General features: G+C 40.3%; 1 protein-coding gene across 1 annotated transcript in view; it reads right to left on the bottom strand.

Moving 5' to 3' along the window:
* Positions 1-23,683, bottom strand: part of LOC113047355 (integrin alpha-L-like) — a 114,983-nt gene that overhangs the window by 34,381 nt on the left and 56,919 nt on the right. The window contains exons 11-17 of the mRNA XM_026208718.1: positions 5,523-5,652; positions 5,304-5,446; positions 3,690-3,836; positions 3,310-3,504; positions 3,062-3,192; positions 2,252-2,400; positions 2,009-2,181 (exon numbers count right to left, since the gene is read on the bottom strand). Of these exons, the coding sequence (XP_026064503.1) occupies positions 2,009-2,181; positions 2,252-2,400; positions 3,062-3,192; positions 3,310-3,504; positions 3,690-3,836; positions 5,304-5,446; positions 5,523-5,652 (1,068 nt within the window). The remainder of the gene's footprint in view (positions 1-2,008; positions 2,182-2,251; positions 2,401-3,061; positions 3,193-3,309; positions 3,505-3,689; positions 3,837-5,303; positions 5,447-5,522; positions 5,653-23,683) is intronic.

The following is a 23,683-nucleotide window of genomic DNA, read 5'->3' as shown; positions in this document are numbered from 1 at the left end:
AACATAAGATTGCCCTATATGCCGATGATATTTTGATATTCATGCTGAATCCTGATACCTCTACTCCAGCTCTTTTAGACACAATTGACAAATTCGGTACTTTTTCAGGATATAAAATTAATTATGATAAGTCAATGGCAATGTCTATAGGCAGCTTAAAACAAGTACCCCAAACATTACCATCTTTCCCATTTAGATGTGCCCCCGAGGGTTTAATATATTTGGGCATTAATGTTACCCCCTCCTTTGAACAGATGTATAAAGTAAACTTTCCTCCACTTTTTGAACGCATTCGGTTAGACTTAGAAAGGTGGAATGTTCTTCCTGTTTCTTGGTTGGGACGGATCTCCCTCCTGAAGATGAATATGCTTCCAAGATTACTTTACCCCATTCAAATGATTCCACTAAATTTGACACACAAAACTATTAAGAAATGAATGGTTGGTTTAGTTTCTTTATATGGGCTAAAAAAAAGGAGCACATATAAAACTTTCAACTTTAATGCTTCCATCTTCGGCGGGAGGTCTTGACCTTCCAGATATACGGAGATATCAGTTAAGTGTTCACTTGCATTATATTTCTGACTGGGTACATAGAGGGTCCAGAACAGTGTGGTTTGATATTGAAAGTTCACTCAGTAAACTTCCTTTAATAAATCTGCTTTTTCTTAAAAAGTTTAAGTCCTTGAAAGTCGTTTGTAGGAACCCCATCACAATTAATGCTGTCAAGGCATGGAAAGTTATCAGGCGTTTGGAGGGTCGACCCCAACTTACCTCAACTTTTACTCCTATTTGTGATAGGAATGAAGACTTCCTGCCGGAGACTGTAGACCAACTTTTTCAAGTTTGGGCATATAAAGGCCTCAATACTTTACATGATCTATTCGAAGGGGACACTTTTATGTCATTTGACCAATTAACCACCAAGTACAGCATTCCACGACAGGACTTTTTTCGTTATTTACAGTTGAGAGACTTTGTAAAAAAGGACACTACTCTGCTCACAAATCGGGACATTTCGGGTGTGGACAGACAACTTTTTTTCACAAATGAACAGTTCTACAAGTTCTTTTTATAAGGTTCTCAAGGATTGTGGATCTTCAAATCCGGACTTACTGAAGAGGACACTTGATATACAAATCATAGACGATCAATGGGAGGAAGCATGGAATGCTGGGACCCTAAGCGTATGTAACAGAGTAAAAGCAATGCAGTTAAAAAATTTTGCACAGAGCTCACATTTCTCCTTTGCGGAGGCACAAGTTTAAAGAAGACTGCTCACCAATGTGCCCGAAATGTAAAACAGAGGAAGGAGATCTTATTCACTGTTTCTGGTCTTGTAAGGAGATTCAGAAGTTTTGGGTTATGGTTGAACAAGAACTTAATCCTATCTTATCTATTAATATTGGCTACGGTCCAAAACACATGTTACTTGGAATATATAATGACATGGTTATAGACAAACATAAAAAGACACTTTGCAAGTTCCTTACATTCTGTGCAAGAAAATGTATTCTCTTGAACTGGTTAGTTGATAAAGCCCCTTCTAGGTCACTATTAGGTCACTAGGTAATCTAGATAATCATTAGATTATCTAACCTGTGCATCTTATAATAAAGATGTCCTATTTAATAGAAGGTGGGACCCATTTCTGATATATATGGGCTTAGATATATCCTCTATTCTTATTAGAGGGTTTGTTTAATGAAGTTTAAATGTGTGGCACATTGGTGCAAAAAATATGTAAGATATATTGTTTGTATGATTATACCATTCTCTATTTCATTTATTTCTTAAACTGATTTATTGTGGTAAGCCATATTATTATTTTTATTTTATTTTGTTTGATTGATTTAACCTTTTTTTCCTTATTTGGTTGATTTAAATTTCGTTTTGTAATGTTTAAAAATTAATAAATATATTTCACAAAAAAAAAAAAAAAAAAAAAAAAAAATACAGTCGTTTATTTTAAAATAAATGTTGCTGCATCTTTGCCCAACCCTGCATACCAGCATGAAGATGGAGAAGCTGAAACAGGAGAAGCCAGAATCCAGCAGAACAAACTGCTGCAGAGAACTGGACGACCAATCCATTGGATCGAAGAATCCTCGACTCATTCCTCGTGCCACATCCACATCCACATTCAGATTCAGAGAAACATTCAGATTCTTCTCCAGAGATCCTGAGAGACATGAGGGGGTAAGACATATTCTTCATGTGACAGAGACTCTCTGAAACTTCATTGATGTTACCTTTGCTGCTCGTTCTCTCAGTCACCGTGAAACATGACGTGAGATTAAATGCATTAAATGTGTTGTCACCCGGACATTTAAAGTTGTTCAGACTAATTTCCTTTGGACTGAAACTGAGCTGCGCAGATACAGACATCACAGCCCGAGCCCTGAGAACAGAGAAAAGAGTAAATAGCTCATAATACCAGACTGTCAGACTGACTGGTCCAGTGGTTATCAATTTCAGTCCTCGCACCCCCAACTCTGCATATTTCACACGTCTCTCTTTGTTAACTCACCTGATTCAAATAATCAGCTCTTTAGAAGTGAGTTCCATGCACAAACTGTGGTCCCTACACAGTGTCCATTGCTCCCTACTCCCTGAGCAGGGGATATCTTTTGAGGTTTACCTCTCTTCTGAACATTCATTCACAGTTTTAAGTTGTACAACGTGTGACATCATATACCTCTCAAATAAATACAATTTAAATTCACGTCTTGCACAGTTCAGTACTCGTGAATGGCCCAAATACATTCACTTCGAACTGGATTCATGGCAGAATATCCTGTGATGTCCACTTCGCAGGGCACTTACGTGTGAACACAACAAACATCTGAAGCCATAAGAGACCCATACAAAATGTGCAGAGCAGGAGGGCGCAAGGAATGGAATTGAGAATTGCTGGACAAGGCTAACACCTAATAGATTTTACTTTATTCTCTTTTATTCTACAAAGTGAAGGTTACTTTAAAAACTGCTCTCTGATGTCTAACCCACAGATGGTTAGAGAATCTTTACATTATTTCTAAATGTGTTGTGAAATGACATACTTGAGCAGGACGATCCCTCCTTGTGCTCCGATCACGATATCTGTCAGATTATCATCATTCATGTCCATCTGACCGGACAGAGACACTCCAAATTGCTGCAGACCCGGGAGAACTGACCGTGCTGGGATCCGCTGCACACACACACATACAAAAAGATCTACTGTGTCAAAGTGGCTCATCATTATACAGGTTTGTTTATCTGTGAACATCTGGCATTTGGGATTGATGGAAGAACAGCAAACTCTCACCTGAGGAGTGTGTTCAGGGTTTATGCCATGCATCCCATCACCCAGGTAGATGTAGACAACACCTTCATTCTCCAGCGGCGCCCCGACTGCCACATCTGACAGACTGTCTCCATTCAGGTCCTTTAGTGAAGCCACAGATGTAGCAAATCTACCTGTGCTTGACTGGCTCACATCCAGTGTCTTCTGAAAATACTTCTGAAAAAGTGAACAGCATATTTCTTCATCAGCACTAGAACAATTTCCACAACTTTCATGTCATAGGAACCTATTACAACAGCAATCCCAATGGAGTAACACACTGGTGACGACTAGCAGCCTTCCAGTTACAGGCAGAAGCTTGTTCATTAAGATCATAATAATAGTCATGAATCTGTGTGTACCTGGTCTGATAAAGTGTAGACGTACAGCCTCCCTTCAGCCTTTGGCTGAGACTGGTAAAATAATGGAGCTCCAACCAGCAGGAAATCTGAGTCTCCATCCGAGTCCACATCCAACAGACTCAGAGACGCTCCGAAATATGAGCCAATCTGATGCCAGAAATCAATCAAAATGAACACAAACTGCATTCTAGCACATGCTTTTATAGCCTGATTTTTATAGAAGAAATGAAAACTTCATGTTCTTCTGCTTCACAAACACAACGTCACATTATACTGGCTAGAAACTGAAGAGGTTTTTAAAAACTTACAATCCAGAATAAGAAAGAGTTAGGACATTTTGTAAAACGCAGTGAAATCAAGAATTTTAGATTTGTTCTCTTTAACTCTTTAACTTTTATTTAATTGAAATTTTTTTTTTAAAAAAGTAAAGATTTCCAATGTATTCCAATGGACCAACTAAAATGAGGCTAAATAAATGTTAAAAGGATATAGAATATCGACATTTCACATTTCTTAATGGAAAATAGCAAAGCATTTAGATATTTCATCAATTTAATGTTGTTATTAATATTGTGAAAAGATTTGGGAAATCCAGTTAAATCTCAGTCTGTGTGGAGCAAGACAGGAAACCTTAGGTGATTGTGCTTGACCTTTGACCCCTCAGATGGCATTGCATAAGAAACCGTCATGCTGTCCTGTGAAATATAGCCACATGGAGCACTTGAGAAAACCGCTGTCACTTAACACAGTCTGCTGCTGCATCAAGAAATGCAACTTGAGTCTCTTTTACTCAAGGAGAAAGCAATACATCAGCTGTATGCAGTGATGCCGCAGGCTTCTCTTGGCCAGAGCTCATCTTTGATAGTCAAAAAGTGTGTAATGTGCTCAAATGAGTCCACCAGGAAAGACTGACATCAAGTTCTCAGTCCCAAAGACCAAAGACACCATCCAGACTTCCACCAGTGACAGACGCAATAGCAAACGGCATGGGTGACTGCAATATGTGTGAAGGTACCATTGACATTAATTTTATAGAGATATATAGTGCCATCAAGATGAAGTCTTTCATGGGAAGTCCACGGTTATTAGATCGAGGCAATGCCATGTCTCATTCTACATGTGCTACAACAGTATTGTTTCATAGAAACATATTAAATGTCTAAGACTGTAGCCCAGATCTGTCTCCTACTGAAAGTGTATGACCAGTAATGAAAAGGAGAATCAGACCATGACGATCACAGACTGCTGAGCTTCTGAAGTCTTGTATCAAGCAAGATTGGATAAACATTTTGCTTGCAAAACTTTAACAATTAGTATTCTCAATTCCCCAAAACTTAAACATTGTAATTATAAGGAATGTTGATGTGGCTCAGTGTTAAACATGCCTCTGTCCAAGCTTTTTGGGAGTTTGTTGCAGCCATCAAAATCAAAATTTGTTTATATTTACAGAATACAAATAACTGTTTTGGTTAATTTGGTGAAACACTAAATCTCATGAGTGTGTGTGTGTGTGTTTGAAGGGTCTGCTGATCTTCTCAGTTGACTGTAGGTTTGGGAGCCCCTGATCTCACCGGTGGAGAGAGATAATATTGTGTCTGAGGGTTTTTCACTGACTTGTTCTCCATTGATGTTGCTCGTCACTGTCCATGTGCTTTCATTCTTGGTGAAGAGGGTCACAAGACCCCTGTGTTCAGCCCGCGGTGCTCCAGAGAACAGAAGAGAGACGCCGCGTCTCATTCCCAGCACAGTAGAGAAACCTGAACACCAGCACCATCATTAAAACACACACACACTCTTCACATCACAAAAGGACAAACAAAAACTCCAACATACCCATGTACGAGTCTTTATTTAAAGCTGGACCGAGGATCTCTGTCTGTCTGAATTCAGATCCTGATCCCGTCACTTCATACAGAGCTCCACGCCAGTCATTCAGTCCAACCGAACCCATGATCACAGAGTCCTGAAACAAACACTGCAGTCTCAGCTTCAGTCACAGCAGATAAAGAACACCAACCATTTGCATTTTACACAGCCTACATTAAACAGACTTCTGAAAACAGCAGTTCTGATATGATTGGCTGTTTTAATACATTTCCAGGAGCCAGTGTGAACAGATTTATCTTGATTCAGCGGTTTTCACGCAGCACTTGTTTGAGGTTATTGACAGCTCTTTGAGTTTGGATTGATTTTTAGCAGAAAATAAACCACATCATCTCTCAAATCATTTTTACAGCAGTATCAGATTTAACATCAGAGACCAAGTGTTGGATATCAGATTGTATCGTAAACAAAAAAAGTCCTTAAAAACAAGCATATTATCTACATTAAAATTGCTGACCATTAAGACCCTGACAATGGCAATTCTTTGAACCTCTCTCACTGTAAGACACAGGACCATCGATTATGAGCCAGGATTACAGAGATCGCCATAATTGTTTCACGATTCCAATCTTTCATCTGAAACGATCAAAACTCCTGCAGTGTGTCCCAGGCTTAAGGCAATGGCAAGTCTGTGACAGTTTTCCATATTTCATACAATCCATTGGTTTTATTCTCTTGGCAGTCAACAATTCGCATCACGTTCAGCACAAGCCATGAGTGTCTCTCAACCAGCTCCGCTTTCAAAGAACTGACTAACAATAAGTGTAAGTTATTGTAAGTAAGTTACTGTAAGTTTTTATTACAGTAATTACAACATTCACATACAATTGGATGGTACCTTAATAGACATTCAATAGTTGTGTGTATTGACTGAATAAAAAAAAATATATAATACCAATAAAAAAAAGAAATTACACATAAAAGGAACATAAAAGACATAATTTGTTGTACCAATTCAGTTAGTAACAAGCCAATGTCAGCCAACACATAACAGCTGTGTGTGATTTAATCAACTATATAGTTCTATATTTATTACCCTGCCAGTAGTTTGGGTACCTGATCTGATCAGTTTTGCAAAAAATAAATTATAAATTTTGCAAAACAAAATTATAAATTTTTTTTCCTAACAAAAAAAAAACAAACAAACATTGAGGACAATACATTTTACTCCAGAAGTACTATCATTCCCAATGCGGGTATTTTTTTTCATACCATTGCTTTTTTATTCCTTATATCTTTTGTTTCTCTTTTTATTCAATAATATTTTTATTATTTTTACTATACTAGGTCCGGTCTTAGTGGGTGAGATCCTTTCTTTCTGTAATTGTAGTGTCCTAAATTTTGTTCTTGTTTTTTTTTCCTTGTCATATAAATCGTGATATCAATCTATCCCATTCAATAAAGTTTTGTTTGCTTATCTCGATTGGAAGTGTCTGGAAAATATACAAAAATTGTGGAAGTATATTCATCTTAATTGATTCATCTCTACCATATAATCCTAGATATGGTAGAAGATTCCATCTAGCCAAATCTGATTTGATTGTAGAATACAGTGGTTTGTAATTCACATCAAATAGTCTTGTGATATCTTTGGGTATTTGCACCCCTAAACTAGATAAACCCCTAAACTAGATATTTGGCAATTAAAAGTTAAGATCTGGTTTTTTTTGGACATTTAATTTATAGCCTGATAAATCTCCAAACATGGTTAATGTTTCCATCAAGACTTCTAATGATTCATTTGGTTGACCTAAATAAACTAATATTTCATCTGCGAAAAGTGATAATTTCTGTTCTTCACCATTTATGCCTATTCCCTTAATATTTGTATTTTGTTTTATATATTGGCTTAAAAGTTCTAAAAATAAAGCAAATAAAAGAGGGGAACATGGACATCCCTGCCTACACAATCTTTCTTAGATAAAAGCTTGTGAAAGGTTTCCATTGACTTTGATTCTTGCTGTAGGTTTATTGTATAGTCCCTGGAATGCTTTAACAATAGTGCTATGAAAGCCAAACTTTTCTAATACTTTATAAAAGGTATAGCCATCTAACTGTATCAAAAGCTTTTTCAGCATCTAATCCCAAAAACATAGAATTTATCTTGTGATGCTGTATATGCCATAAGATGTGCAATGTTCGTCTAATGCTATCTTGTGTCTGTCTCTAACAAATAAACCCTGTTTGGTCTAATTGAATAAGGTTAGGCAATACAGTCTCCAGTCTTTTAGCCAAAATCGATGTGTATATTTTATAATCTATGTTTAAAACCGAAATTGGACGATGGTTTTGACACTAATTTATCTTTTGCGTCTTTAGGAATTATCGTTATTGTAGCTTCCCTCCAGGATGGGAGAATCTCCCCCTTTTGGAGAGCCCAATGTTTAATTTGGAGAGCCCATGTTTAATGTGGAGCTGAAAAATCTTTTCCAGTTGGATAAAACTTTCTCCAAATATCAATAATACCACTTTCTCTTAACATGATATTGACTTTCTTGCTTACCCAGTTTTGAAGTATAGGATTTTTCCCTGAATAGTCCAGTTTTGACAAACGAATATTCATATCTCCTCCACTTATAAGTATGCCCTCAGATTCTTTAGATATTATATTAAATATTTGCTGGAAAAATGACCATTTACTACCCGGAGGGCGTAGATGTTTAGTATAGTTACTAAAAACCCATTTATATCCTCCCTTTAATGAGGAAATATCTACCTCCTTTATCTTTCTTTTCTGACAAATGCTCGTGAGATGCTTGATCTGATATAAGAATCGCAACCCCCCGTCTATGTCCAGATTTATAAGAAGATTTATATCGTACAGCTGAGTCTTTACTCATTTTCAAGAAACATCTAAAGACTCATCTTTTTCGCCTGCACTTAACCAACTAACACCAGCACTTTTCCTTTTCTTGTCTTTTTCATTTAATTAAAAAAAAAAAAAAAAATACCTGGCTATGCGTTCTATACTAGACTAACTGAGACTTGTCATGGCACTTGTATACTGTTGTTGTTCTCTTGTTGACCTGACTGCTTCTATTGTTCTCATTTGTAAGTCGCTTTGGATAAAAGTGTCTGCTAAATGATTAAATGTAAATGTAAATGTAAGCTGAAAATAGATACTTAAACCCCCCTTGTTTAACTTTTAAATGCTCAGTTTCACTTAAATGTGTCTCTTTTATAAGGTTCGCTTTACGAAAAATAAAAAATGGGTGGAACAGACACTTATCCAAAGTGTATCCGGGTTTCCGACTGATCTGCTTGTCTCCTACATTCTCTTCTGTTACTGCTTCTTCCTCTTCGATCGCTCGTAGACCACATCATCTTCTGGATTTTCTCCATCAGCGTATCCAGCTGCTTGACTACGGCAACAGGTAATCCCCTCTCAGCCATGTCTCGCACCGCTTCTATAGCGGAATTGTACATGCATACTCCATCCTGGTAGAAGACCCTCATTCCGGCAGGGAAAGGGGTTTGGAACGTATCCCTTTTTCTTTTAAAATTTTCTTTACCTCCGCGTATTTGCTTCATTTTTTCAACACTCCTGATGCATAATCATGATCAAAGTTTATTTGCTTGCCCTTCCAAACAAACCCTTTTTGCCACGTTTTTTTTTTTTTATGATTTCAAATGACTGCGTTTTGCCACACAGTTTTAATGATTTCTTCTTTTATTCTATAGTCTAAAAATCTGACAATGATAGACCGCAGTGCTGATCCAGAAGGCGGAAGAGGAGTAAGAGCTCTATGGGCTCTTTCAATCTGTAGATTCATGTCCGTTGGAAGTCTCAAATTTTCTGTTTGCAACTGTTCAATGAAGGACGTCATTGAAGAGTGGTTTTTCTCAGATCCTTTGGGTACAGAGTAGATTCTTATGTTGTTATGCCTGTCACATCCTTCCTGGTCAATTAGCTTTGCTTCAAGTTGGCCGTGAAGTTTTATCATCTCCGTCATAACTTCCTCTGTAACCTGCATCCGATCCTCCATTGTTGTTATCCGTTCTTCCGTTTCATCTAGCCTTTTGTTTGCTCTGTTGATGTCCTCTTTTAGCTCTTGAAACTCTTTCTTGTTGTCTTGATGGAATTCTTTTATTTCTCTGAATATCATCTTCAAATCTACTTCCATGTCCTCATCGCTATGATTAGCTAACGTTTCGGTGTCGTTAGCCCCGGAGGCGCCTTCAATGGTCTGTACGGTCTTCTTACCTTTAGCCTTATTTTTTTTGTCTTTTGTCATGGCCCAAGACTTTTCCAAGTCGATTAGAGTAAATAAATTCGAGTAATATTATTAGTTTAGGCCCTTTTGTCACTTTATTCAGGAACGACTCATTCTCACGCTGCCATCTTGCTTTCGCCGAAACCGGAAGTCTGGAAAATTAAATTTAAAATCTTTTTTTTCCCACTATTTTTTTATATTATATATGCAGCTGCAGACCGGCAGCACCAGCAGTTTCAGAACCACAGCCACTGAACCAGAAGTGAGGAGTGGAGTTATTGACATCAGGGGCCCGTTCTTCGTACGTCGCTTATTACATCCGAGATCAAATGACACATCCAAGATGATATCATCGTGCTAATCATGATCCGGTTAATTGGGTTCTTCGAACACACCTGTTGTGTATGATTAGTATCGCTGGATTGAGTTATCTGAGATAATTGCGCGTTCACGTGTTGGCTTAAAAGGGGATATGTATCGATACTCAAAACCATGATCAGCAGTGCAGCAATTGGCTGGCGACAAGACGGCAACGTAATGACGTCATATAATTTAAAATGACACCTCTCTCGCGAGAGGAATGCTCAGAGGCAGGCTGGTCATGGCCTGAAGACCAAAGAGATATCTCATCCTCCTCGTGAACCGAAGAAGCACCGGAGCTTCAAGATTATGAGAGAGGATGTGTAGATCTGGTGACACCGCAAGCGAAAGGGAAGAGCCCGTAGCTCGCTCGTCACGCAGATCCGCACGAGAGCCCTTTGATGAAAAGGTGGGTGTGGTCTGAAAATAGCTCAGACGAGCACGAAGCATCTTCACTGAGAGCAGTTCACAATGTTCGCACTCCCCATCTCTAAAGCCAGAACCACATGCTCTTCCCCCAAACAAACAAACAAAACAGTAACAGTAAACAGTAGACGAGAGCATGGAGGAACACAACACTTACTGATTCATTGGCTCATCCTACGAAGATCTGTAGCTGACTAAAAGAATCTTCCTGACGCACACATGTACAGAATGATCTGAAGACAAAAGACCTGTTGATGCACCTGTGGCATATCTATTTATAGCCCCGTGTTGCGGGCGCGCGCCCCGATGACGTCATCAACCGAGGCTATATTACCACCGGGTCAATTTTATCGACGTGTTACCCACATTATTCACAGCTGGTCACGAATAAGACGTTTCCCAATGCACTGAGCAGCGCAGCATCGACTGAAGCTTTCGAAAGGGAACCTTGGCAACCGTGACAGCTTTTTGATCCTTTGTGGGGAAGGCTTGTGCATGCAGTGTAAAATGATCTGTTATGACCAGGACATTTGCCATCCCTTTTGAATCGTGTTCGATAGAAAGGAAGTCGATACATACAAGGTCTAAAGGCCCACTGCTAGTAATGTGTTTTAGTGGGGCAGATCTTTGTGTTAATGTTTTTCTTGCAATACACCTCCCACAATTCCTTACATACAGTTCAACATCCTGGTTCATATTGGGCCAGTAGAACCCATCTCTTAGAAGTTCAACTGTCCACTCAACCCCTAGATGCCCAGCATCATCATGCAAAGACTTCATTATTGAAGGTGACACTTCTCAGGTAAAACTAACTGACATCTTTCTCTTCCATTCTGATCTCTGGTTACTCTATAGAAAAGATTGTCTCTGTTAATTTCAGTGACGCACGGGTTGATCCAAAATGAGTGGGTGTCTGCGGTCACCCACGGTTACGAGTCATCCAAAAATATTTTTAATTATATTCGGGTCGTGGTTGGTCTGGTCGTTTGAAATAAAGATGCCAATTATACCTTTGTAATTTATATAGTACTAAACACAATTTTGAAATAAATAGGTAAAAGGTATGCAATATTATTTATATTATATGAATTGTGTGTTATATTATTCAAAAGAAATTGTGGTTTACTTTGCATCGGAGCATTAAAAGTGGTAGCCTATTTTAGTGAGCTAGGCTACATGTATTAATATACAAAATGTATTTTTCATTTGTTGCGGTCCGAGTTGCAGGCATGTTAGTTGAAAACATCGGTCCGGTGTGGGTTATTTATACATTGACCTGTGCATCACTGGTAACTAATAACAAAAATGCATGTTGTTTTATTAACCCCTTTACGTGCAAACATCGCAGAAGGCCCCAGTTTATTATTGTTTCACTTTCACAGCACGTTAAACATCACTGTCTTACTTCATCTGGACAAACTGTGCATCAATTGAAAGTTTAAAGACTCTAGCTTCGATATTTGACCAATATTTTGATAAAACATTGTTGCAGTGACAGTTATTTAGTGATTTATGTCAGGAGTGCAAAATAATAAATCCATATTATGCCACATTTTGAATAGAAATTCACCACTCATTCATATTCAGTCACGCCAGCAGCGGTTTATTTGTGTTCACATAGACTCACTGAACAGCATCAATAAGGATTTATAGACCAAAGATGCATATCTGCGGAGATATATGGATATATTTACTGATGTTTACTTCATATTTCTTCAGACAGAATCGTCATTTCTATTCATTTTCCATGGATTTACGCGATCTGATGATAAACAGCCTCTCCCAGCGATCTGTGTGTGTGTGCAGTGCTGTCAGCTCGTGCTGTGTGTCACTCAGACTCCGATTGGGCCTTTGCCATGTCAGTCTCAGAGTGTCATATCCGGACACCGCCACATCGTGTCACATGCTTCCTGCACACTTCCTGGTAGTTATATGGCCAAAACAACACTAAAACACCTCTGTACACACGAAATATCCGAATAATAAACCCGTGATTACGATAGTAAAGCTTGGTATGAGATTTTCTTGAGATCTGGGGCGTTTTTATAAAAAAAAATTGAAAATGTACATCGGAAATGCTAACTTGTGCAGCGATGTAAAAGGCTATAAATAACATATTTTTACAACAGTAAACGACCAAATTCCACCCCTGATCGCTAAAGGAAGTTATTATAAACACTCGATCGGGGTTTAAAGTGAGTTTTGAGTAAAAGTGTACTAATATTTTAATAAATTGTCTGATGTAGCTTGATGCTAAAGTTAGCTCTAATATTTATTAGTATTCTATTTTAGTATTTTTATAGTAAGACTTTTGATAAATAAGGACTAAATGCAAACAGAGACTGAAGTGAGATCGCTGCTTTGTGTCTTTGTAAAGCCTGAAAAACCACAATAAAGGCTAATAAAGGTGGAATAAAAACTAAAGAATAATGATAAAAGAATAATGCGGATAATGTGTCATACCTGGCGGAGGTGTGAAAGACTTGTTTGGTGAGGACAATAGAACAATGAATCTGGGAGTTCTGCAAAGCCAACACACATACAAAATACACAGGAGAGTTTACATGCGAGATCTTACAGAGATGACAAGGGCCAGTTACTACTGGCGCCGATACAGGATGGCTGCCTCCGTGACGTGCTCTGCATATGTTTTTGTTAGTTTGTCCTGTCTTTAGTTATATTCCTGCCATCAGTTTCACCAGGGATGAACTGCTGAACATTCGGCAGAACGCACCACAAGATGTTTTTCCGGATTTCAATTATTCAGACGTTTTAGTGAACGTTGTTATCGGAGAAGCAGCGGCGCTGATCAAACGCTTCAGTACGCGCAGATGGGGGAAGCGAGCGGGAGCACTCGTCAGACTCAGGAAGCGCGGATTTCGATAGCCGTTGCCTAGCATCCATCTGGCAAATCTCCGCTCTCTACCCAACAAAACAGACGAACTCCTTCTGCTTTCTCGGACAAATAAGGATTTCACACACTCTGCTGCTCTGTGTTTCACGGAAACCTAGCTGAATGACACCATACCGGACAGCGCGCTCCATCTGCCGGGCTTTCAGCTGTTTAGAGTGGATCGCGACGCAGAATCAACGGGGAAATCGCGCGGCGGCGGGACATGCTTTTACATCAATGAATGGTGGTGTACAGATGTAACTGTGTTAAAGAAGATGTGCTGCTCAAATCTCGAAACACTCTTCATTAACTGCAAGCCGTTCTATTCGCCGCGGGAGTTTCACTCGTTCATTCTGGTCAGTGTTTACATTCCTCCACAAGCGCACGTGAGCTCAGCTTTATAGAAACTCACTGATCAGATCACAGACACCGAACAACAACACCCGGACTCTGTTTTAATAATTCTCGGGGACTTTAATAAAGCCAATCTCTCCCGTGAACTGCCAAAATACAGACAGCATGTTACATGTCCCACCAGAGACAGTAATATACTGGATCACTGTTACACCACAATAAAGGATGCATATCACTCTGTTCCACGAGCAGCTTTGGGACGTTCTGATCACCTTCTGGTTCATCTTATACCGTCCTACAGGCAGACACTAAAATCAGCTAAACCTGTATCAAGGACTGTGAAGAGATGGACCAGCGAAACGGAGCAGGATTTACAATCTTGTTTTGACCTCACTGATTGGAGTGTTTTTGAAGCTGCTGCCACCGATCTGGACGAACTCACAGAGACCGTAACATCATATATCAGTTTCTGTGAGGATATGTGTATTCCTACAAAGACTCAACTAAACTACAACAATGACAAACCGTGGTTCACTGCAAAACTCAGACAGCTCCGTCAGGCCAAAGAAGATGCTTACGTGAAGGGGGACAATGTCCTGTATAAACAGGCTAAACACACACTGGAAAAGGAGATCAAAGTGGCAAAGAGGAATTATTCTGAAAAAATAAGGACTCAGTTCACTTCCAACAACTCAGCATCAGTGTGGAAAAGTCTAAAGAAGATCACCAATTACAAGACACCACCCCCCAGCACTGTGGAGAATCAACGACTGGCAGATGATCTGAACAAGTTTTACTGCAGGTTTGAAAGAACACCCATCACCTGCCCTGAACGCCTCCCCATACAACCATTCACACCATTCACAACTCCTGCAACCAGCCCTGAATGCCTCTCCAAACAACCGTTAACACCATTAACAGCTCCTGCAACCCATCCTGAACACCTCTCCAATCAAGCACTCTCACCATTCACACCTCCTGCATCCCCCCTCTCCCCCACACCTGCAATTAAGATCAGCGAGGATGCGGTGCAACAGGTCTTCCGGAAGCAGAAAAGGAAAAAAGCACCAGGCCCAGATTGTGTTACACCAGCCTGTCTGAAATCCTGTGCTGACCAGCTGGCCCCCATCTTCACACGGATCTTCAACAGATCACTGAAGCTGTGCGAAGTCCCTTCATGCTTCAAACGCTCCACCATCATCCCCATCCCTAAGAAACCCAAAATTACAGGACTAAATGACTACAGGCCTGTGGTTCTAACGTCTGTAGTCATGAAGTCATTTGAAAAACCGGTGCTGGCCCACCTGAAGGACATCACTGGGCCCTTGCTGGATCCTCTTCAGTTTGCCTACAGGGCAAACAGGTCTGTGGACGATGCAGTAAACATTGGACTGCATTATGTTCTGCAACACCTAGACAGACCGGGGACTTATGTGAGGATCCTGTTTGTGGACTTAATCTCGGCCTTTAACACGATCATCCCAAACCTCCTCCTGCCCAAACTAACTCAGCTCTCCGTGCCCACCTCCATCTGTCAGTGGATCAACAGCTTCCTGACAGACAGGCAGCAGCTAGTGAGGTTGGGAAAATACACATCCAGCACCCGTACAATCAGCACCGGAGCTCCCCAGGGCTGCGTTCTCTCCCCGCTGCCCTTCTCCCTGTACACTAATTATTGCACATCTAAGGACCCCTCTGTCAAGCTCCTGAAGTCTGCAGACGACACCACACTCATCGGCCTCATTCAGGACGGTGACGAGTCTGCTTACAGACAGGAGGTAAAAGAGCTGGCTGTCTGGTGCAGTCTCAACAACCTGGAGCTTAACACGCTCAAAACAGTGGAGATGATCGTGGACTTCAGGAGAAACCCCCCTGGACTCCCCCCACTCACCATCATGAACAGCCCTGTGACTGCAGTGGAGTCATTCTGGTTCCTGGGCACCACTATCTCTCAGGACCTGAAGTGGGACATTCACATTGACTCCATCGTGAAAAAGGCCCAGCAGAGGTTGTACTTCCTTCGCCAGCTGAGGAAGTTTAACCTGCCACAGGAGCTGCTGAAACAGTTCTACTCCACCATCATTGAATCCATCCTCTGCACTTCAGTAACTGTCTGGTTCAGCTCAGCTTCTAAATCTGACCTCAGAAGACTACAGAGGGTTGTCCGGACTGCTGAGCGAATCATCGGTACAACCCTCCCATCTATTCAAGAACTGTACTTATCCAGAGTGAGAAAAAGGGCTGTCAAAATCACTCTGGACCCCTCACATCCAGCACACTCCCTCTTTGAACTGTTGCCATCTGGTCGACGCTACAGAGCACTGAGCACTAGAACGACCAGACACAGGACCAGTTTCTTCCCTCAGGCAATCCATCTTATGAACAGCTGATAATAACTGTGAACACACTACAATTTATATTTATATACACATACACTTATTTATCTAACACACATACTTAGTATACACTTAAATTTTGCACATAATATACATGTACATTCATAACTGCATTTTGTAAAATACCTGCCTACAATTGTCAATTTGTATATTGTCATTCACTATCTACTTATTTGTATTTTTCATTCTCTTATTATGTGTTTTATGTTCTGTCGCTGTCATTCTGTTGTACTGCGGAGATTCTGTCACGAAAACAAATTCCTCGTATGTGTAAACATACCTGGCAATAAAGCTCATTCTGATTCTGATTCTAATATATGAAAATATTGACATTTCGCATATTAATCCATGTAGCCTAGCTCACTAAAATTCCACTTTTAATGCTCCGATGCAAAGTAAACCACAATTTCTTTTGAATAATATAACAAATAATTAGTATAATATAAATAATAATGCATACCTTTTAAATGTGTCAAATCTAAAATATGGTTTAATACTATGTAGCTTAGAGAAAATACAAGCTCAGGCTCAGGAACAGGCTTGACATTTATCCTGCTTGTATTCGTTCTAAGAAATGCACATAACTTCATAAGTACCAAACTTTCATCTGTGAATATTAAATATATTAAATATTTGAACTATAGTGTTTTTCTTTCATTTTCCCAGACTGCAGCCGTCAAATGTAACACATAGACGAGGCAAAACTGACATCTATTTGCGAAAATGTGCTTTGATGCGCTTGTTTGATAACTAGTGGTTAAAGCACCACTCCGCGGTCAAAAGCTGCAAATGCACTTTACAAATGCCACAGCTAACTCATGTTATGAGTGTTGCATAGTTTGCCCACCAGAGGGAGCTCCGCAGTTGCAGAGAGTCTGCAACTCCACTATAGAAGAAAGCGATCAGCCAAGCCACAAGAGATGTACTGTTTTGACGGTGAGTCTGTCGTTCGTCATGTGAGATGATTTAGTTCATACACTGTCTATAAAAACGGTGTGGTAGTTCTAGCTAACGGTCCTATCATTATCACTTCTAAATATTCTGTAACATCACTTACAGCCGCTAATGCATTGCTATATTAGATTAGCCACAAAGCTAATACCATGTTTATCAGTGGAAGAGCGCTAACGTTAATAAGAGGTCAAACTATAACTTTAGCGTTTATCTTATTCTAAATATATCTGCAGTGTTTCCCACATAATGACCGCGTTACTGTGCGTTCACACCGCCGGCGCCAAGAGCGTCAAAAAACGCTCTTGCCGCTCTGCTCCCGACGCTGCAGAAAGATTCGTTAGCGCTCAGACGCTCTGACGTAGATCGAATGATTATCTTGTATTTAAAGGGGCCGCAGAGCAAACAAGCTTGTTGATCTTGTGCAGACTGACCACAAGGTGGGTAATCTTAAAAGTTAACATTATTAAATAAACTTAGATGTAACAGTAAGAAATTGATCGGCGGAAATAACTTTATTGTAGTTACATGTTTGCTAACGAAATAAACCAGTTAAAAGCCATTTGTGTTGTGTCTTTTGTGTTCATGGTAGTCTAATTTCAACATTATAGGAGACATAGCCTTGGTGTTTATTTATCTTTGCCATTAATCTGTGTGCAACCTACATTTCAAACTCCTGGAGTGTAGCTTTAATGCAGTTGGTCAAATCGTTGTTATTTTGAGTAAATGAATTGCATTCCCGCTGAAAGTCAAACGTTCTAGCGGGAAAATGTTGCCTATAAATAGTGTTGTGCGCCTTATTAAATTCACATCACGATGGAGGATCAAGTTGTTGCGTTTGGCGTGGCATTGCTCTGTCTGCGAAGAAGACGTTGGAGATCGGTGTGGGTGCATGACATTCTCCAAGCCCGTGAGCAGCTTGGGGAATATCACCGGCTGGTGCAGGAGCTGCGACTGGATGATGGCAGGTTCCAGCGATATTTCAGACTGGATAGGGACCAGTTTGACAACCTGCTGTGAAAAGTGGGGCCGCGAATTGCGAGGCAGGATACCAGTTATCGGCGCGCAGTTGAGCCGGCTGAGCGCCTCGCAATTTGTCTATGGTGAGTTCTTTCTTTCTTTCTTTTTTTCTTTATGAGTTGACATTTTGTTTTGCCATTTATATGGGTTGTTACATGGCTATTTATTAATTTGTAATATAGGCAAATGCTGTTTTTTTATTTGTTTTTTTTTTGCAGTTGTGGACGAGGTATTAAGATCCTTTACTTAATGTATATAAAGCACTAATACCACACTGTAAAAAATACTCTGATACGAGTATATACAATACAAGTCCTGCACTGAAAATGTTATTTAAGTATAATCAGGTATAAACATTAATGCAAGTATAATCAGGAAAATTAATTTAAAGGTTTAAAAATGAACTGGGACTATGATACTATTATACATAATATCATTGTTTTATTATTACTAATTAATTATTGTAAAAGCATGATTTTACTGCTGAAGTTTTTTAATGGTGGAAAAAAGTAAGTTAAGTAAAAAGTACAATATTTCCCTCTGAAAATGCAGTTGAGTAGAAGTAGAATAGAGAAAGGGCATGAAAAAATTGCTCAAGCAAAGTACAAGTACCTCAAATTTGTACACAAGTAGGCTACAGTACTTCAGTAAATGTTCTTCTGTTCACCCAAGATTTTTTGTTTGTTCATTTTGTAATTAGTTGATGTTTTTGCAGATTCTTGGCCACTGGAGACTCTTACAGGACCATAGCTTTCAGCTATCGTGTGGGAGTGAGCACCGTGGCAGGGATTGTTGGAGAGGTTGCCAGGGCAATATGGGATGCCTTGGTGCAGGAGGTCATGCCTGTCCCCACCACTGAGGAATGGCGAAGCATCGCAACTGACTTCCTCCATCGGTGGAACTTCCCCAACTGCCTTGGGTCCATCGATGGAAAACATGTTGTGATCAAGGCCCCTGACAACTCAGGTTCCCTGTTCTTCAACTACAAGGGGACTTACTCGGTTGTGCTCCTGGCAGTAGTAGATGCCCAGTACTGCTTCCGGGTAGTTGATGTGGGCAGTTATGGGAGGACAAGTGATGGCGGTGCGCTGGCTAACTCCACCTTCGGCCAGGCACTACGAGATGGGACCCTTGGCCTGCCACAGGATGCTCTGCTGCCAAGTGCAGAGCATTTGGGACCCCAGCCACACGTGTTTGTGGCTGATGAAGCCTTTCCACTCCGCCGAGACCTCATGCGGCCTTTCCCAGGACACAATCTCTCCAGCAGGCAGAGAATATTCAATTACAGGTTGGCACGGGCAAGGCTGATTGTTGAGAACACCTTTGGTATTCTCACAGCTCAGTGGCGTATGTACAGAGGAGTCATTGAGATCAGCCCTGCCAACGTGGATGCCTGTGTGAAGGCTACCTGTGTCCTGCACAACTTCCTGAGAAGATCAACAAACAGCACCAGGACGTCCATACCATCAGCTGGAGACGGAGAAGCTGCTGGTCTACAGGAGGTCACCCGAGTGGGCAGCAACAACCCCACATGGGAGGCTATCCGTGTCCGGGAGAAATTGATGATCTATTTCTCCACAGAGGGAGCTGTCCCCTGGAAACCTGTGGCATAAGCCATTGCTTGTTAACGGCTCTTTTAAGAGCCTCAAATTAGTCAAAAAAAGCATGAGTTCCATAAGTATATTATGGCAACACCCATTCTTCCCTGGTGAAAATAAATTACACTTCCATAATGTGCTTAATGTGGTCTACTTTCACGCACTAATTTTGTACTTCATATGCTACAAATTTGTCTTTAGTAGCTCTTAAAGAACATCCAAGTGTACTTAACTATGCTATTTGTGAGACACCATGAATATGAACTAAAATGTGCTGAAAATGTATTTAGAAAATGTGTTTAGGTAACACTTGGAACTCTTTCATACAAAGTGCTAACTAAATATATTTTTTAATAAAGAGATTGTACGTAAAAAGCACATTTTAGTTCATATTCAAGGTGTCTCATAATAGCACAGTTGAGTACACTTAGATGTTCTTAAGAACTACTAAAGAAGAATTTGTAGTATATTAAGTGACCAGAATGTTGACAATTTATTGCCGGGTACATTAACTTAAAAATAATAAAATATTCTGAAAATCAAGTTTTTGCATTTTTTATTTTTGGAGAAATACTTATATGCAGAACAGTTTAGAACATTGTTACCGTACTGAACATTTTTGAACACTGTTGGAGCAAATATTTTTATACTTAACATTTTCTAATACTGATGGAACAAAACATTTCATACAGGTTTACTTTGTATGAGGGAGAAAGCACAAGGTGCAGCTGACAAGACTGCGAGGGAAATAAGCTTACTAACACCCCTCACAGACTTGTCAGCTGCCCCCCGCTACTCTCTCCCCAGTGTTCAGTGAGTCCAGCTTGCTGACATTTTGCATCATACACCAGCTTATGTATTTGGAACTTTAAATCCTGCCTGGTCCTCAATGACAGGGTCCTGAAGTCCTCCAGGAGGCTTTTAAAAAATAAACTGTCACTGTCCTCCTGAGGAGTGCTAGCTCTCATACTCACAGCCTCCAAAGCTGTTAACAGCCTCTCCTCAAACTGTGTGCTGCTGTGTGCTCTCTTTCTCGTGTGAGTTCCCGGTCTGTTCCTGAATGCTGGTTTGTGTCGGGCTTGATGGTCCTGCCTGAACCTCAATGCTGAACTGGCTCGGGCTCTCACTCAGCTGGTTTGCCTCACACTGTTGATTGTGTATGCATGTTGTCTGTGCTGACTGACTGTGCCCGGCCACGGCATCTTCTCTCTCCTCTGGGGTCAGGGCTTCCCAAACCCCACCTACCATATTACTGGCAGTTATTCTGTCTTCTAGGAAGGGGTTGAGGAAGCCCATGACCCCACTGTAGCGCCATGGCCGGACACTGCTCGCCCCTGCTCCACTCCTCTTCCTCTCTGACTCCTTCCTTCTCTCTCTTCTATAGGTGTCTCTAAGAGACTTCCACCTTTTCCTACACTCATCCGCTATTGAGAAGACAATAGAAAACACATATTCAATATAAACACCTAATTACCCACAATTCAGAATAGTTGGTTTATATGCTACGTCTGAAATGGCACAGCTGTATGTGCCACTGACTGTATATATATTTAAGCCTAATGACATGTATCATTATTTTTTTCCAGCTAAGCAATTTATTGACAATACCAAAGGGGAGACCAGCTAGATTAGGGTTAGGGTTAGAACTAACATTGCTAACCCTAACCCTAAAAATAAATAAATAAAAAATAGGCAGAAGGGACTGCTTTCATTTTAAAATATGTGACAAGCACATCTGGTCTCCATCAGATGTATGTTAAACCAAAAAAAAAAAAAATATATATATATATATATATATATATATATATATATATATATATATATATATAGATAGATATACTGTATATATATATATATATATATATATATATATATATATATATATATATATTCCACTATGTGTCGATATGTCCGAAATATTCTGCAGCAAGAATACTGTTTTGCAAGTTCTGGGCGCTAAAGTTAGCATGGAATTCCCGCTTTTTTTTTTTTTTTTCAGAAAATATATAACATTAACATTAATGCACATCATCAACTCACCAGGAACACCAACAATCTCAGACACCTTGGTCCACGCATAATTTTTTTTTATTTATGTCCCTGTACGCAAACAAGGACACGTCGTAGATGATTGGGAAACCCGCAACAGCAATGATCAATCTCTCCTCCATTTCGCTTGGGAACTAATGTGGTCGGAACCAAAGTTTGCAGGACTGCGTTCTCTGGAATCCTCTCTAGCGACGGACTTCTACGTTCCAATTGGTTGCTGCCCAACCGCGTCATAGCTCATTACCATAAAGTTGCCTTGATTTCAACTCTCCTCGACGCTGTCAGCGGCCAAGTCGCGCCGCGCCGCTCCTCGACGCCGGGTCACATTGGAAATGAATGACTTCCGGCCACTTTGACGCTCTCGACGCCGGCGGTGTGAACGCACAGTAAGGGGCCGTTCACATATCGCGCCTAAAAACGCATGGAAAACGCTTTTTCCTTCTCCAAAGCGCTCGGGCAGAAGCGCTCCTGAGGTGTCTGCCTTTGCTAAGCAACCATGACGTGCTCTCTCCATGAAGACACGTAAATTTCAGCAAAAGATAAATGGATTTGCAGCACTAAAAATCGCTCGCAGTAGCTCTGCTACTAAATTTATTTCAAAATGGCAATCCATATACAGCTATGAACAGCTGTTCCTTCATCTTGGCTCAGTTTTCAACGTTGTTACAGGAAAGGATGAAGCTGATTGGTTAGTTCTTGTCACATGACCCGCGGTGCGCTTGCGGCATTCTGAAAAGTTGAGATGTTTTTAACTCGATGCGGTGCGGACGCGCGTGGAGAAAAAACGGGCACAGCGTGCGCGTCGCTTCCCTGCACAAAGAGAAGAGGAGAAGATATTTGTTGTGAATGTGTCTGTGAGAGCAAATGTCGTGTAGTTCAGTAACTACAGTAGATGTGTCAGAAATGATTAAACCAGAGGGGACATGTAAATAAATGTGAGCTGAACACGCGCTTTTTTTTTTTACAGATTGTTTCAAAGCAGCTTTACAGACATAATAGGAAAATGTTGAAATAATATGGTTTAATATACAGTATTGTTCAAAATAATAGCAGTACAATGTGACTAACCAGAATAATCAAGGTTCCCAATTTCTTGGTTTTGCTTCAGAAACAGCATTTTTGATATCACCCCACAAGTTCTCAATTGGATTAAGGTCTGGAGATTGGGCTGGCCACTCCATAACATTAATTTTGTTGGTTTGGAACCAAGACTTTGCCCGTTTACTAGTGTGTTTTGGGTCATTGTCTTGTTGAAACAACCATTTCAAGGGCATGTCCTCTTCAGCATAGGGCAACATGACCTCTTCAAGTATTTTAACATATGCAAACTGATCCATGATCCCTGGTATGCGATAAATAGGCCCAACACCATAGTAGGAGAAACATGCCCATATCATGATGCTTGCACCTCCATGCTTCACTGTCTTCACTGTGTACTGTGGCTTGAATTCAGAGTTTGGGGGTCGTCTCACAAACTGCCTGTGGCCCTTGGACCCAAAAAGAACAATTTTACTCTCATCAGTCCAGAAATTTTCCTCCATTTCTGTTTAGGCCAGTTGATGTGTTCTTTGGCAAATTGTAACCTCTTCTGCACATGCCTTTTTTTTAACAGAGGGACTTTGCGGGGGATTCTTGAAAATAGATTAGCTTCACACAGACGTCTTCTAACTGTCACAGTACTTACAGGTAACTCCAGACTGTCTTTGATCATCCTGGAGGTGATCATTGGCTGAGCCTTTGCCATTCTGGTTATTCTTCTATCCATTTTGATGGTTGTCTTCCGTTTTCTTCCACGTCTCTCTGGTTTTGCTCTCCATTTTAAGGCATTGGAGATCATTTTAGCTGAACA

This window comes from Carassius auratus, chromosome 28, assembly GCF_003368295.1.
Source record: "Carassius auratus strain Wakin chromosome 28, ASM336829v1, whole genome shotgun sequence".
In the NCBI taxonomy this organism is placed as follows: domain Eukaryota; kingdom Metazoa; phylum Chordata; class Actinopteri; order Cypriniformes; family Cyprinidae; genus Carassius; species Carassius auratus.
This window is presented reverse-complemented; position numbering and strand designations above follow the sequence as displayed.